We start from the raw sequence: 15,839 nt of genomic DNA on the forward strand, positions 1-15,839 counted from the left end.
GATACTATGTGATAGATAGATGTGAAAGGCACTATATAATAGATAGATAGATAGATAGATAGATAGATAGATAGATAGATAGATAGATAGATAGATAGATAGATAGATAGATAGATAGATAGATAGATAGATAGATAGATAGATAATGAAAAGCACTATATTCTACATAGATAGACACTAGATAGATAGATAGATAGATAGATAGATAGATAGATAGATAGATAGATAGATAGATGCAGCTCTTGCCAGAGTTTATAACTCAAGTAGAATATTGTTCTTTATTTGCTTGGCCACATTGCCTGCCAATGCTGTAAATTAGCTCTAGAGTGAATCCCCAAATACGCACCGTATATTTTGCCAATCGCCTACAACATGGAGTGGGACAAGCAGTCTTGTAAAAGAATTGGAAACATAAATTATAGTAGATTCTGGGTGAAGTGAATGTGCTGTAAAATGTTACCAAAAAGTGAATGTCTGTGAACTGAAGCAGATTACTGTTTTGCTTTTAAGCAAGTAGCACTCGGCTTGTGAAATAAACAAAATATACAGAATCATTACTAAGCATTCCTTCCATCTATTCATCCATCATTCCATCCACTGTCAAATCAGTGTAACTCAATTTAGGGTCACAAGAGTACTCCTGCAACATGGCATGTGAGGCAGGAAGCAGTCCTAAATGGGGCACCAGTTCATTGAAGGGCCCACTCATTCATTCACACACACACACATACCTGCACTGACCCATCTTAGGTCAATCCATACTAAACTGCCAATGAAACTTATTGTATGTGCATATATTTGGAATGTAGATGGAAAACAAGGAGTACCTTGAGAAAGCCCCATCAAACGTAATCAGTACAGTTAAGCTGCGTCCAAGCCAGAATTCAGTCCCAGGACTTGAGCTGTGAGACAGCAGCGCTAACCACTGTGCCACGTTGACACCACAGAGAAACATTATAAGTTCTAAACATGAACCTGAAGCTTTAATTTATTACCTAACATTATGTGGGCCTATCTGTTTGATCTGAAACAACCACACACATTACACATTGGCAGGGAAACAAATAGAGGGCATGCAGAGGGTGTAATTGCATGGAGACCCGAAGTAATGGGGGCTTATTGAACAGCCTCACTCATTTTAAATACTGAGCTCTGTTTACAAGGAGGGTAGCAGCAGATTAAAGTTAAATTCTCCTTTTTTTTAAAGACTATGACTGTAAGTGCTCTGCTAACTGAGGTATTGTACATGTCTATGGGGCTAAAAAGAACTTCTTGCATAGCCCCTTCAAAACAGATTGCTGAGCCCCTGCTGACAGGTACACCAAAAAACATGGCAGAGGTCCAATGAATGAAATAAAACCTCAAGAACACAACAGTGCAATTCTCCACCCACCATGGATATGCTGCTTATGCCACATTTACCTGTTCTAGTCAGGTTAGGTCGGCTTTATTATCTCAAGAGAAATTTGTTTGCAGCAGGAAAGTATAAAAATATTAGAGATTGTTACAGAGACTGAAGAAAATAAGTAAAGGGGCACAGCATCTGGTGTTATCATGAGTATACACACTCAAGATTAGCACAAAGATGAATAATTAACTTTTAACAGTACACAAAATAACACTTCAGAACTTAGCATGTAGCAGCATCTCTAAAAGTAACAGAATTGCAAAATGCGTACAGCTCTGGACGTAAAAGAGTTCTTAAATCTCTTGCTCTTTCTCCTCGGAAACATAAATCTGCAGCCTAATGGCAACAACTGAAATTTAGAGAAGAGAGGATGGCGTCTGAAAGATGTAGAGCACATTTATGACAACTTTCTTTGCCGTTTAATAATAAATGAAGGAGATCTCATATTGCAGAAGGCCTCATCTTGCATACAGTAGACACTCCGGCTCTGTAAGATGCAGAAATGAGGACTCATACAATATAAGGCAGCAGTCACGCCAAACAAAATGCTGACTTTTGGCTTCATTGCTTCAGAGATAAACAGCCTTTATTTATATACAACCTCATTACCAGAGGTGGCACAGTGACGCAGTGGTAGCACTGCTGCCTTGCAGTAAGGAGACCAGGGTCCTTGTTTTAGGTTCACTCTCACCAGAGTTTGCACGTTCTCCCCGTGTCTACATGGGTTTCCTCCAAGTGGTCCAGTTACCTCCCACAGTCCAAAGACATGCAGGTTAGGTGGATTAGCGATATTAAATTGACTCTAGTGTGTGGTTGGGGTGTGTATGTGTGTTTACCCTGCAATGTCCTGGTGCCCTGTCCCGGGTTTGTTCCTGCCTTACACCCTATGTTAGCTGGGATAGGCTCCAGCAGACCCCCACGACCCTGTTCAGGGTTAGAAAAAGACTGACATTATTACCGGTATTTATCATTTGGGTGATATCTTATCCAAGGTGACTTACAACATGTGAGATACAATTGGTAGCAGAGGCAGGTGAAATGACCTGCTCATGGTCACATAGTGTCCGCGGTGAGATATGAACAAAAAACTTCAGGGTTTTAGATCTGAGGCCCTAAGCACTATGTCACACTGCAGACCACATCTCAAACCCAAGGTCATTTTACAAAAATGAATGAAGAATTAGGCACACAGAAAGCCAAAATACTTCAGATGACACAATACTCTCACAGAGTATATATTAATGGAAATAATTATATATACTGCATATATCTATATATATTATATACACTAGCTCCACCCGCATAAACTTTAAAGATCAATAAACAAAGAGGAATCACTAGCTAAGCGGAAGCAAGGTACACTCCAACACATGGTGAGAGGTAGAGCAACTCGAACACAAGATGGCGCGTGAGTGAGGAAGGCCCTGGCCCGGCTCACTATTCCTGACGACACGCTTCCCCCTCCCCTTGGCCTGCAGCCTCTGTCACGGATTAGTGCAAATATATCAGTCCTGCAAGCGAACTATGATTCTTAGCGCAATGAGAGCGCAAAATCAAACGGAATGTTCAAGCAAATGATAAAAAAAAAACCCAATCTTAATTCTAAACCCGTTAAGCGTGTATATATATATATATATATATATATATATATATATATATATATATATAAATGTCTATGCATGGAAGTGTGTGTGTCTGTCCAGCCCAGAAGTACGAGGCAGCCCAGAAGTCTGTGAAGCTCAAACAAGGTGACTCTGTTACCAAAGTAAAATTGCAGAGAAAACAGAAACTCGCTTAGCTGCTAATACACAAGCAAGGTGAGCACATCAGCAAAACAAAACCTCTGAGGAGAGAGAAACTCACTTAGCCACTGATAGACAATGGAGGCGAGCAGGTTGGCAAAATGAAACCACTGAGGAAAGAGAACCTCGCTTTGCCACTAATGCACAACCGATGCAATTGATTGATTGAAGTACCAAAATCCATGCTTTGTAGGAGCCTGGGATTTTTACAGTACGGGCTTAAACAGCTAATATAAATATATATAGCAATCTATGATACCAGTCCAAAATGTTGGGGTGCCAGCTGGGTCACCCCTTTTAATAGTACTGCACAAATCATCAAAATAAACAGGTGCTCGATGGCACATAAGTGGAAGATACACTTTCTATATACCTGAAGCTCAGGTCCGTGGTGTGGCTTGTGTCAAGAGCCCCCCTGGTTGGACTGGACAGTGCCAGTTGCCCTCAGTGGGCATCTTCTTGGAACTGTGGATGGAGAACAAGATAATGCCATTCGCCCCCTTGTGTCCCAGAGTGGTGTTGCTCACCTTGGATGAGCCTCTGATGCACATGTGTGACTAGATAGATAGATAGATAGATAGATAGATAGATAGATAGATAGATAGATAGATAGATAGATAGATAGATAGATAGATAATATCTGTCCAAAAAATGAAGTCTAGTATGTCAGACTTAGGTCTGGATTTACGTGCAGTGTAGGAAGCATGTACAGGGAAAGTAGTGATGATAATATATCAGTCAAGTATTTGAATGTATGCATGCAGTAGGAGGTGTGGTAGTGATGTAGTAGGAGAGAAAAATCTATGCATATGATAATATACGTGTGAAGTAAGGGATAGGATATAGAAAATTGGAGAAATTGAAATTCATTTAAAAAACAAATATTGGATATGTATTTTTTTAAATATACATTTAGCGTATGTTAAATATATTTAAATTTTATTCTATTTTATAATGTCTTTTCTATCTATCTATCTATCTATCTATCTATCTATCTATCTATCTATCTATCTATCTATTGATTAGGCCATGACATGCTTGGTAGAATTAATGGCTTTGAATAATTCGCTGCTATTAACTCAGCATAGATACAAGACACGAGGATCGCTTTATTGAGGACTAGGTGGTACGCTAAACGGAATGTGTATGTGTGTGTGTGTGTGTGTCTGACTGAACCGTGTAAGACACGTCATTATTTTCGGTAAAGAATGGAGCGACATCGTGGATAACACAAGTGCTTAACAACGCTATAAAATGTATACGTGTATCACTCTGGATCATATCATTTATGGACTGGTGCGCCATCCAGGATTGGTTTCTTGTTAACCTTAAAGAGCAGTCAAAGACTGAAAAATTAATCTTCATGCCGCTCACTACGATAGATAGATAGATAGATAGATAGATAGATAGATAGATAGATAGATAGATAGATAGATAGATAGATCAAATGTACTACATAAAATTAAATAAAGATAAAATTAAACAAAAGACAGTTGGAGGCTGCTGGCAGATAGATGTAAGGCATTAAACCCGCTTTATCGCCGGCGCAATGTATCATCGTGGCACTGGCAATGTCCGGCTGATGGCGCTGAGCATCTATGTCAAGAAATTCTTTATCATTCATCAGCTTGTTTTTCATATTTAGCGATAATAAGCAAAATATTTCAATATCCGAAAAAGTCGATAAACACTTGAATTTTATACTGACGCTCTTTCTATACAGAAAGTTTCTCCCCGCAAGATTATAAAGCACTGATTACTTCTATAATACGCACTATTGATACTGCTTTAGTAAAGACAAAAATATAATCTCCGATTAGTGCATTCGAATAATTTTGATTTCATACAGTTCTTTGGAAAATGAGCTCTTTGTTTCTAAAAAGTACATTCTAATAGGACGTGGCTGATTTTTTTTTTCTCTACACATGACAACTTTAATCAAGTTCCCGTGGGCTTTCAGCCGCAATGGAAAATCTTACCTGAAACAGCTGATAGAAGTAGCGCCGAGCTGAGTATCGACAGAGGTAACTTCATCGTACCTTTTTATAGGCAGGTGTCCAGATTTAGCATGCTCGCGGAATAAGCGCACATCCGAGGCGCCAGCAGCTGCAGACAAGAGGCGTTCAGATATTTGCACAGAAATCGACTCTCCGTTTTTATCCTTTCCTTTTTTTATTATAAACGCCTAAACCTTTAGTTTATGCTATTGATATAATTACTGTAATAATTATTTTTAGTACATTGGCTAGCGAAATGCCTGCGATGCAGCTGCGATGGTACTCCTCAACTGCCATTGAATCGCTGTAGGCAAACGGAGCGGAGCCAATGATCGCGGCTTAGAAGCCACGTGATTGGCTGACAGTGGCAGGACCGCAACTGATGTGAGAGAGCGCGGAGAGGATGTACAGAGGAGAGGCGGCTTCGTGGGCAGAGAGGAAGAGGTGCACTTTTTTAAGATTATCTTTCAATTTAATTTGTTACCTTAGTCGTACCTGCTTGAAATTTAATATGGAAACTACAGAGTCGGTTCAAATGAAAACATGTTGTAAATAAGCTTTCGAAGATCTTTCAATCTATCAACGCCAATATCTTATACTTCACGTTATTGGTTAAATGTTTTTAATAAGCATTTAATGTCGCAGTAAAATATCTTACTACAACTTACACCTTATTGATGCCTTACTCCAGTCAAAGACCGTCAAATTTATTTCAACAACATGACACTAAACTGCACCTGAACGTTGCTGCTTCTTTACTGACACTCCATTCATGGACACATGTAGTAACATCACATTTCACTTAATGTGCGTTATAACGTAAAGCAGAATTAAAAGCACTCAGTATCTCAATGTAAGGTGCACTTGCAGGAATTATTCACATCATATGCTTATTTCTTAATGAAAATAATAAACTCGACCTCATCACTCATAAGTTGTTATAGCCTGTCCTATACATTTCTCATGCAATGCAGGACCTCACAGTCTTTTTCCATCTTATCTTGTTTTTCATGTCTTTCTTGCCTTTCTCCCATGCCATTCCATCACATCCCAGCCATTTTCTTAATTTGCTTATCTAAGGATTGGGGATGGCAAGTGGGGCGACCCTCCCAGGCCCCGCGCCGAAAGGGATCCCGTTTATGAGGTCCACGTGTCCCGTTCGAGCGGATTTGTCAAGTTACATTCTCCAGTATATATATTTTTGAGATGCTTTTAAGAGGAACCCTTTTAAAACCCCAATCAAGGTCAAATTCCGTACAGGTACATCTTTGAAAACGATCCATAGTCCAGCTTCATTGCCCGAAATGGGTTGTCAGTATAATCCCTTCCTAAATCTATATATACTGTGTTAAAGCCAAATAGCACTGACTCACTCATCACAAAACCTCCCGAAACATGAAGACTTGCGACTTGAAATATATTGGGATATTTGTTACCATAGGAGCTCGCTTAGAAATAGTTTTAAAAATTTTGTGCTCCAAGCTTGAAATTTCTTATAGTTTTTTAGACTCGTTTGTATGCCTGTCCACTTTTCACTACTTAACGGATTTAGATCTGGCTTTTTTTCTATAATTTGCTTGAACATTGCTGACAGGACTCCATCGTTGTACACAGAAGTGAGATATGGTATCCTGCAGGGCTCAGTACTCAGACCTTTACTGTTTTCACTTTACATGCTTCCACTGGGATCTCTCATTAGGAAACATCATGTTAATTTTCACTCGTATGCAGATGACACCCAGTTATACTTTTCTTTTAGATCAAATGAAGTTTCTCAGATGTTGTCTTTAATTAGTTATGTTAGTGAATTAAAGGAGTGGATGGATTAGAACTACGTCTTTAAACACAAATAAAACAGAGATGTTAATTATTAGAGGTAACAATGCTGATCGCAACAATATTTGGTCATCATTTAACTGAGTTGGAATCCCCATTCATTTTACTGAATCAGCCAACAATCTAGCAGTTATCTTTGACTCTAGCATGTCATTTAAAGCACACATTACAAAGTTGTCCAAATGATGTTTCTTCCATCTTACAAATGTTGGGGAATTAAGGCGCTTTCTAAATAAACAGGATACTGAGAAATTAATTAATGCATTTATTTCTAGTAGGATTGACTACTGGATGTTCAAACTGTTCTTTATACAGTCTCCAGTTAATCCAAAATGCTGCTGGAACAATTATCACAAGAATATGAAAACACAAACACATAACTCCGGTTCTTAAATCCTTCCACTGGCTCCCGGTTAAGTTTAGGGCAGATTTCAAAATCCTCCTTTTAACATATAAAGCATTAAATGGCAGAGGTTCGGCTTACTTGTCTGAACTTATCATGACTTACAAACCAGAGAGCACATTAAGATCTCAAGATGCTGGTCTGCTTGTGATTCCAAGAATTAATAAAATAACAGTGGGAGGTCGAGTGTTTACTTCCAGGGCCCCTAAACTGTGGAGTGGTCTGCCTACTACAATAAGAGATGCCCCTTCAGTCTCAGCTTTCAAATCCCTGCTGAAGACTCACTACTTCAGTTTAGCACACCCTGACTAGAGCTGCTGATTAACAGTACAGACTGCATCTCTGTTGTTAGTCATTAGCACTAAAACATAAGTAATATGCTAGTTAGAATTTATTACTAACCCTCACCTATTCTGTTTCTCTTCTCGGTTCTCAAATGTGGCACTTGGTGCCACGGCCCACCTGCCAAGTTGTTTTGCCTGCCTAAGGTAAAGTCATCCCTGATGGAGGATCGCAGGAATCATGGGGTAGAGGCGGCCTTTCATCGGTCTGGCTGGCCCAGTGCTGTTTCAGCTGTGGAATGGCCAATAGGGGGAGGCAGCTTGATGGCTGAGGTCTCCAGGACTCTGAACAAATCCATATCCTATTATGGGATATCATCTACTGTTAAATTCTGCTCCATACTTATAAAATTTTTATTTTTATACTATTGAGTATTTGTTCTGTTCTGTGTATTGTACTGTATTGTATTGACCCCCTTCTTTTTGACACCCACTGAATGCCCAACCTACCTGGAAAGGGGTCTCTTTTTGAACTGCCTTTCCCAAGGTTTCTTCCATTTTTTCCCTACAAGTGTTTTTTATTTGGGAGTTTTTCCTTGTCTTTTTTGAGAGTCAAAGCTGGGGGGCTGTCAAGAGGCAGGGCCTGTTAAAGCCCATTGCGGCACTTCTTGTGTGATTTTGGGCTATACAAAAATAAACTGCATTGTATTGTAACATTCCGGTTGATTTTGCAACTTTATCATCGTGCTAAGTATCACATTTTGTTGGGTTGGCTTCTTCTTTTTCTACTCTAACTGGGATCTTGTCTGTTACCTTAACACTGCAAACCTCTGAAACCTGATCATCATCAAATCTCATACATTCTATCTTTTTCTTTCTGTTTATCTTCAACACTCTATCTTCCAAACCTTTTCTCCAACCTCCCAATATCCTTTCCTCTTTTTCCTTTCTGGTGCTACACAACACAATGTCATCCAGAAAACGTTTGCACCAGAGGGATTGGCTCAACACATCCATAAGCAGATTGTGATGGAAACCCGGGCGCTAGCAAGCCCAAACCCCGACACAAACACAGAAGCACAGTCCCGGGTTCAAATAAAGGTTGTTTATTAACCCAATTACCTCTAAATATACCACAATAATCACAAAATACAGGTTTCTCTCTCTACTATAATTCTCTTGCCACCACACTGCCCTCCTCCAGTGATGTGTTGCCTCTCTACCTCCCAGCTCCGATAGCTGGATAAGGTAGTATGGTCCCTTTTTTTACAGACCCGGGAGCAATTGCGGTGCCAGGACAATTGCCTGATGGAAGCAATTCTGGGTTCACACGGAAGTCTATTATAACAGGAAGCTTGTGTCCCTGCAGCACTCTCTCGTGTCACCCAGTGACCCTAGCAGGGCTGCCCTGCTGGACTACATTTCCCGGGATTCCCAGCTGGCTTCCCACTGGGCAGGGGATATCCGGGACTGCTAACACTGCATGCTGGGGTAATAAAAACTCCCCAGCAATATATTTTCTTTTTCATGGATTGTCCGTCCATCTTTTCATATCCTTCCTTCCTGGTCTGCTTCTTGTTTCCTTCCTGGCCTGGATGCCCATCCAGCCCATGTGGCATCTACAGGATCAAAGAGTTCCGGACTTTGGGCCGGTTTATACTTTACGCTCAGAACATTTACGGGCATGCATCACGGCTGCCACGTGTTCCCAGCATTCTTTTGACGTGTCCTCTGAGCATGTCGTCAGAAATTACCGCGGAGTGTGCGCAAGTTTCAGTACCAGCAAAAATATGGGTGGCATGTGTGTTCAAATTTTGGTATGTGACGTCAGCATCATTGTTTACTTTCAAAATGTGACACAGGCTTTCAGCTCCAAAAGGATGTCTGCGTGTTATTCGATGTTTGATGAATGATTCAATGCGGTGAAGCAAATCATCAGACTTTAATGCTAATATGTGAATGTCTTCACGGTGCTTTTCTTCACCCATTTTTCGCATAGGCAACACAAGCATATTCCCCATTGTAATGATGTGATACATTTAAAGATCTCACATTTAGAACATTAGAACAGTGTAGACAAGAACGGGTCATTCGGCCGAACAATACCACACATACCATCTTCTAGCATCAGAATGCAAAGAAATTTTATCTTCAACATCTTTCTTCCCTCAGCTCACAACACAGTGAAACTGGACGTTGTCTTATCACCACAATTATTTCTCACACTGCCACCTGGTGGAATCCTCCAGATTTCCTTAAAGTACACAATTACAGTCAGTACACTGCTTGCATAGCCACAGCAGCAGCGCCCTCTAGCTCACACGTCATGTAGCTTTAAGTATATCCTTAGTTTTTAAAGAAGATCCCTGGTGCAGACTTCCTCTAACTGGGGTCTTGTCTGTTACTCCAACACTACTCTTAACCCAAGTCCTCACTTGCTCATACGTATCGTGGCCAATCCACACTCACTTCTCTGGTCCTCCTTTCGTCACTCTCAAGCACTTCCTGACCTGTTGACGTGGCACTGCTCCATAAGCCTGCTCCAAATCAACACACACCACATACGGTAAACAAGTCGAATGCAGGACCCGTCTGATTTTGTTTAAGTACTCTTGCAATAAACTCTTCCAAGCTTTTTTCAGAGTCTGTCATGTTGTAATTCTTCTTTTGGTTTTAGCTGCTGCTTGTTCTTTTCCCAGTTCACGTGATCCTGCACAGCTTCAATTATGTTGAGGTCAGTGCTCTGAGGTTTCCAGTCAAATACTTTTATTGTTTCTTCTGCAGACGTCCACTCCGTGACTAAATTGTGCTTACAGTGTGTTTGAGTTTGTCATCAGCCAGAAAGTAGAAGTTTTTCGCAATAAGCTGTTTAACCCGAAGATACAGCACAATGAATCAAAATCTGTTTCTGATTCTCAGCAGGATTCAAATTCCATTGATTTTGACAAGGATCTCCACCATAAGGAGTGTCAAACACAGTTTCTGGAGGGATGCGATGGCTGCAGGATTATGTTCTGGCCACTTTCTCAGTTAGTAATTCTTCTTCTTTTGGCTGCACCATTTAGGATTTGCTACAGTGGATCATCTTCTTCCATATCTTTCTGTCCTCTGTATCTTGTTCTGTTACACCCATCACCTCCACGTCCTCTCTCACCACATTCATAAACCTTCTCTTAGGCCTTCCTCTTTTTCTCTTCCCTGGCAGCTCTATCCTTAGCATCTTTCTCCCAATATACTCAGCATCTCTCCTCTGCACATGTCCAAACCAACACAATCTCGCCTCTCTGACTTTGTCTCCCAACCATCCAACTTGAGCTGACCCTCTAATGTCCTCATTTCTAATCCTGTCCATCCTCGTCACACCCAATGCAAATCTTAGCATCTTTAACTCTGTCACCTCCAGCGCTGTCTCCTGCTTTCTGGTCAGTGGCACCGTCTCTAACCCATATAACATAGCTGGACTTACTACCGTCCTGTAGACCTTTCCCTTTCACTCTTGCTGATACCTGTCTGTCACAAATAACGCCTGACACTCTTCTCCACCTACTCTACCCTGGCTGCCCTCCCTTTTTCACTTCTCTTCCACAATCCCCATTACTCTGTACTGTAAATCCCAAGTATTAAACTCATCCACCTTCGCCAACTCTACTCCGTGTATCCTCACCACTTCATTGAACCTCCCTCTCAATAACACACATGTATTCTGTTGTGGTGGTCCTACTGACCTTCATTCCTCTCCTCTCCTCCTCATAACTCCACCTCTCCAGGGTCTCTTCAATCTGCTCCCTACTCTCACTACAGATCGCAATGTCATATGCAAACATCACAGTCCACGGGGACTCCTGTCTAATCTTGTCTGTCAACCTGTCCATCACCATTGCAAATAAGAAAGAGCTCAGAGCTGATCCCTGATGTAATCCCACCTCCACCTTAAATGTCCCTCTTATTTTATCAAGATTCTGTGTTTGCCATTATATTTAACCAAGGTTTGGCAGTAAATCTCCCCCTCGTGGGAATTTTTTGGAAGCATTTTTGGAACTCCTTCGCGTTTTGCGACTTGCAGTGTATAATTCTTCAGGTTCTGAGTTAAATACCCTGCCCTACAACTCAACCATCTGCCTTCTCAAAAGACTTCCCTATTCAGACGGGTGTCCAACAAGGCTGGGTCATATTGCCCCTATTGTTCAACACAGTGATCGATGAAGTAATGCAGAAAACGTTTGATGGCTGTCAATGGGTATAGTATGGAGTCGACGGACGTTATGTTCGCTGATGACAGTGCCATTTTTGCAGACGGTGACGCAAAAGCAACCAGATGGGCTTAAAATCAATGTTGAAAAAACGAAAGCAATGACATCCGATGGGTCTCCAGCTACCGTCTACCTTAATGGCATTCAGCTTGAGCAAGTCACGGAATTCAAATATCTCAGGTCAGTCATACAGGAGAAGAAAATAGTCGCTACCTAAAAGTTTTGCCGCCAAATCAGCTAAGCCACTGCTGCCTTTGGGTCACAAAACTGATGCCTTTCGCAGAAAAACAATATGCAAGTCAAGAGTAAGATGTGACCCCAACTGACCTTCTGTCATCCCAGTCCTCCAATATGGCTCAGACACCTGGACACATTTGTGGACAGACCTCAACAGGCTAGAAGCATTCCTGATGAGACGTCTGCAGAAAATTCTCGTTCATAGACTGCCTACGAAATAAAACGATAATGATCAGAGGCCTCCAATAACCCAGTATAGCTGGAAAAGTTCAGAAAAGAAGACTACGCTGGTTTGGCCATCTGTGCAGAATGGATGAAAACCAAATCCCTTACTGCTATGGCAAAACCGCCCCACAAGTTGGAAGGTACAATAAAATGCACCAAAGAAAACTTGGGTACGTCAAGTTGAGGACGACCTCAAAGAACATCGACTTAGCCAAGCAGAGGCCAAGGCAAAAGAGCAAGATCAAACCAGCTGGAAGCAAATCGTGCTGAATGTGCAAAACCCATCAGCACCTACAGTAGTATAAAGGCTCTGAGGGCAGCCTCGTCAGGATGCCCACTAAAGGACTGACGACAGCAGCTATTGTGCTTCACCGAAGATGGCACACACCTCATCAGCTCTTCTTCTGGCATATTGGGTGTTGTTGTGAAACATAAATTTGAAATTTGCATACATCAGTCCATAAGACAACAAAAGGATACAATCAAAGATGTGATACTATTTATCTTCATTTTCAGAAGGCTTTTGAAAAGGTACCACATGACAGATTAGTAACCAAAGTGCAAGAAGTGGGAATTCAGGGCACAAGCTGTAGGTGGTGTGGTGAGCGGCTGGGGGCGGTTCCCAGCCGGAACGCTTGGAAGGACCGGGAGAGGGACTATGCCTCCTCCGGACCACGAGATGGCAGCCGCCCTGGTTGGTATGGGGACCACAGGAACAAAGCATGGAAGCTCTACCCTGTAGGGGCCCATGGTCACTGCCAGGGTGCGCCCAGATGCCTCAAAGGCCCTGGACGCCAGCACTTCCACCACACCAGGAGGTGCTGGTGGAAGGATTACCAGGGACACCCGGAGTGCTTCCTGGTGCTCATCCGACACTTCCGCCACACCAGGAAGTGCCGCAGGAAGCTCATCTGGAGGCACCTGGAGCACGTCCGGGTGGACATAAAAGAGGCCGCCTGCCTCCATTCGTCAGCTGGAGTCGGGTGGAAGAGGACCGAGCTCGGAGGAGAGGAGTGGAGGCAGTCAGAGCGAGAGGCATTGTTTAAAGAGGCCTGGACTGAGGGTGCTTTATAGGAAGTAAAAGGTTTTGGGACTTTTTCAGATTTAGGTGATGTAACATGTGGTGACCATCAGGCAGTGGCTGTTAAAGCCCAATGGGAGCCCTAAATGGGGTTGACCTTTCTCAAAAACAGGATCGACCAATGTGGGACATTGGTAAACATTGTGAAAAATGTCCATGTGAAAGAAAATACAAAATCTCACATGTACAAAGGAAATTGCGTCTCAGTCCCCTTCAAAGTAGGCACCTTGAGACCCCACCCAGTTCTCTGAGCGTCTCTTCTACTGTTCGAAAAACTCTGCAAAATCCTTTGTTGGAGTTGCCACCAGCTGCCTCGTCATGTTTTCCTGAATCTCCTTCACAGTCTGAAATCTCTTCCCTTTCAAAGGTGATTTTAGTTTTGGGAAAAGCCAGTAGTTGCAGGGTGCCAAATCTGGGCTGAGTCACCTGTGTGCTTTGAAGTTTGGGACAGACTCGCACTGTCAGTCGCCAATCTTTGTTGATTGCAGCCCCTACACTTTCAACATTCTCAGGTGTTCTGCTTGTTGCAGGCCTTCCAAAACACGGATCACTTTCAGGAGATTCTTGGCCATCTTTGTAGAGTTTGTGCCATACTTTCGTTTGCGTGGCACTCATTGCATTGCCCTCGAAAGCCTTCTGAATCATCTGAATAGTTTCCACAGACAAACAAGCTTATTGCAAAATTTGATGCAGATAAGTTGTTCTACTCACTCAGTCATTTTGAATGCAATGGCCACACAGTACACATGATCACTAAATGGTGTCTAGCGCCCCCTACTGACTAGTCCAGTGAAGTTGTCATTGTTCACGCATGTGCATTCCAGTCCACTCTCCTTGGTTGCCAGGTTACATCAAATGCCTGCCGCACAAACCGTTCTTGTTATATTAACAATAGGTGGACTTTTTCCGGACAGACCTTGTATGTCATTGTTCTACATTTGCAGATTCATTGTTCGTTATGTCTTCACTGCTTGGATTAAGTATGTTATAGCTGTGATCTACAGGAGTCCCTAAAGCACAGCTGCCAAAAACACTTTCAACATGGCCCACTAGCGGGGGGAACACCATCAAAATACCCTGTCCAGAAACCTAAAGGGCCAAGACAAATCTTTATAAAATAAAAGGCTTATTTATTTTAACACAGACTGTGCAAACCCCAAAACTCCAAAGAGCACAAAGGAATTGCCTGAAAGGTAAGGTAATACACAACAAACAAAGTCCTAAAACTGAATCCAGAAGCGTGGTCAAAAACATGTAGAAATGAAAATCCAAAGTCGAAATTGACAAACAAAGCACAGGGTCAAAAATTCCAAAAAACACAAGCAATAGCAATGAACACAGAAACGTACGAAAACTCTCCACTCCCTAGAACATTCAATGAACCGCAAGGAATCATGAGGAGGCCCTCACTTAAATAGGGTGGCGGAGTGTTCCTGGTGGTGATAGGAAGGTAGCCCCGCCCCTTGTGTAACCACCCACAAAGCACAAGGGACAAGGACAAAATGTACCAAATAAACAAAATAAATCTTATTATAAATAAATGACATTAAATCACACGAAACAAACCAGAAACACAACTTTGAACACCAAGCAGAAAGAATATACTGGCTGAACTATGACAGTTATATGCCTATCATACAGTGCCTTTCATATCTATCTGTTTAAAATTAAAAAATCTATCTATCTATCTATCTATCTATCTATTAAATTGTGCCTTTCATTCTATCTATCTATCTATCTATCTATCTATCTATCTATCTATCTATCTATTAAATTGTGCCTTTCATTCTATCTATCTATCTATTAAATTGTGCCTTTCATTCTATCTATCTATCTATTAAATTGTGCCTTTCATTCTATCTATCTATCTATCTATACTAATAGAAGGCAAAGCCCTCACTGACTGACTGATTGACTGACTCACTCACTCATCACTAATTCTCCAACTTCCCGTGTAGGTGGAAGGCTGAAATTTGGCAGGCTCATTCCTTACAGCTTACTTACAAAAGTTAAGTAGGTTTCATTTAGAAATTCTATGCACAACGGTCATAACTGGAACCTATTTTCGTCTAAATACTGTATACGACCATAGCCTGCAGGTCGGTCGCCGTGTGAGGCGGAGTTGCGTCCCGCATCATCACGCCTCCCACGTAATTGAGTGCCTGCCCATATAAGGTAAATATTTGCGGGTGAAGGACTGTGCTTAGCATATTCATAAGTGCAGTTACTGCGGAAATCAGCACGTCTCCCACGTAATTGATTGCCTGCCCGTAGACACGCAGCCACTAAATATTCACGTCCACACACTCGGTAAATGAA

General features: G+C 41.8%; 1 protein-coding gene across 1 annotated transcript in view; it reads right to left on the reverse strand.

Annotated features, from left to right (window-relative positions):
- The window catches only part of chrnb3a (cholinergic receptor nicotinic beta 3 subunit a), a 136,018-nt gene extending 130,510 nt beyond the window's left edge, over positions 1–5,508 (reverse strand). Inside the window, exon 1 of the mRNA XM_039758230.1 lies at positions 5,190–5,508. Within this exon, the coding sequence (XP_039614164.1) occupies positions 5,190–5,244 (55 nt within the window). The 5' untranslated portion in view covers positions 5,245–5,508. The remainder of the gene's footprint in view (positions 1–5,189) is intronic.
- Between the last annotated feature and the right edge of the window lie 10,331 nt (positions 5,509–15,839).

This window comes from Polypterus senegalus, chromosome 7 (assembly GCF_016835505.1).
Source record: "Polypterus senegalus isolate Bchr_013 chromosome 7, ASM1683550v1, whole genome shotgun sequence".
In the NCBI taxonomy this organism is placed as follows: domain Eukaryota; kingdom Metazoa; phylum Chordata; class Cladistia; order Polypteriformes; family Polypteridae; genus Polypterus; species Polypterus senegalus.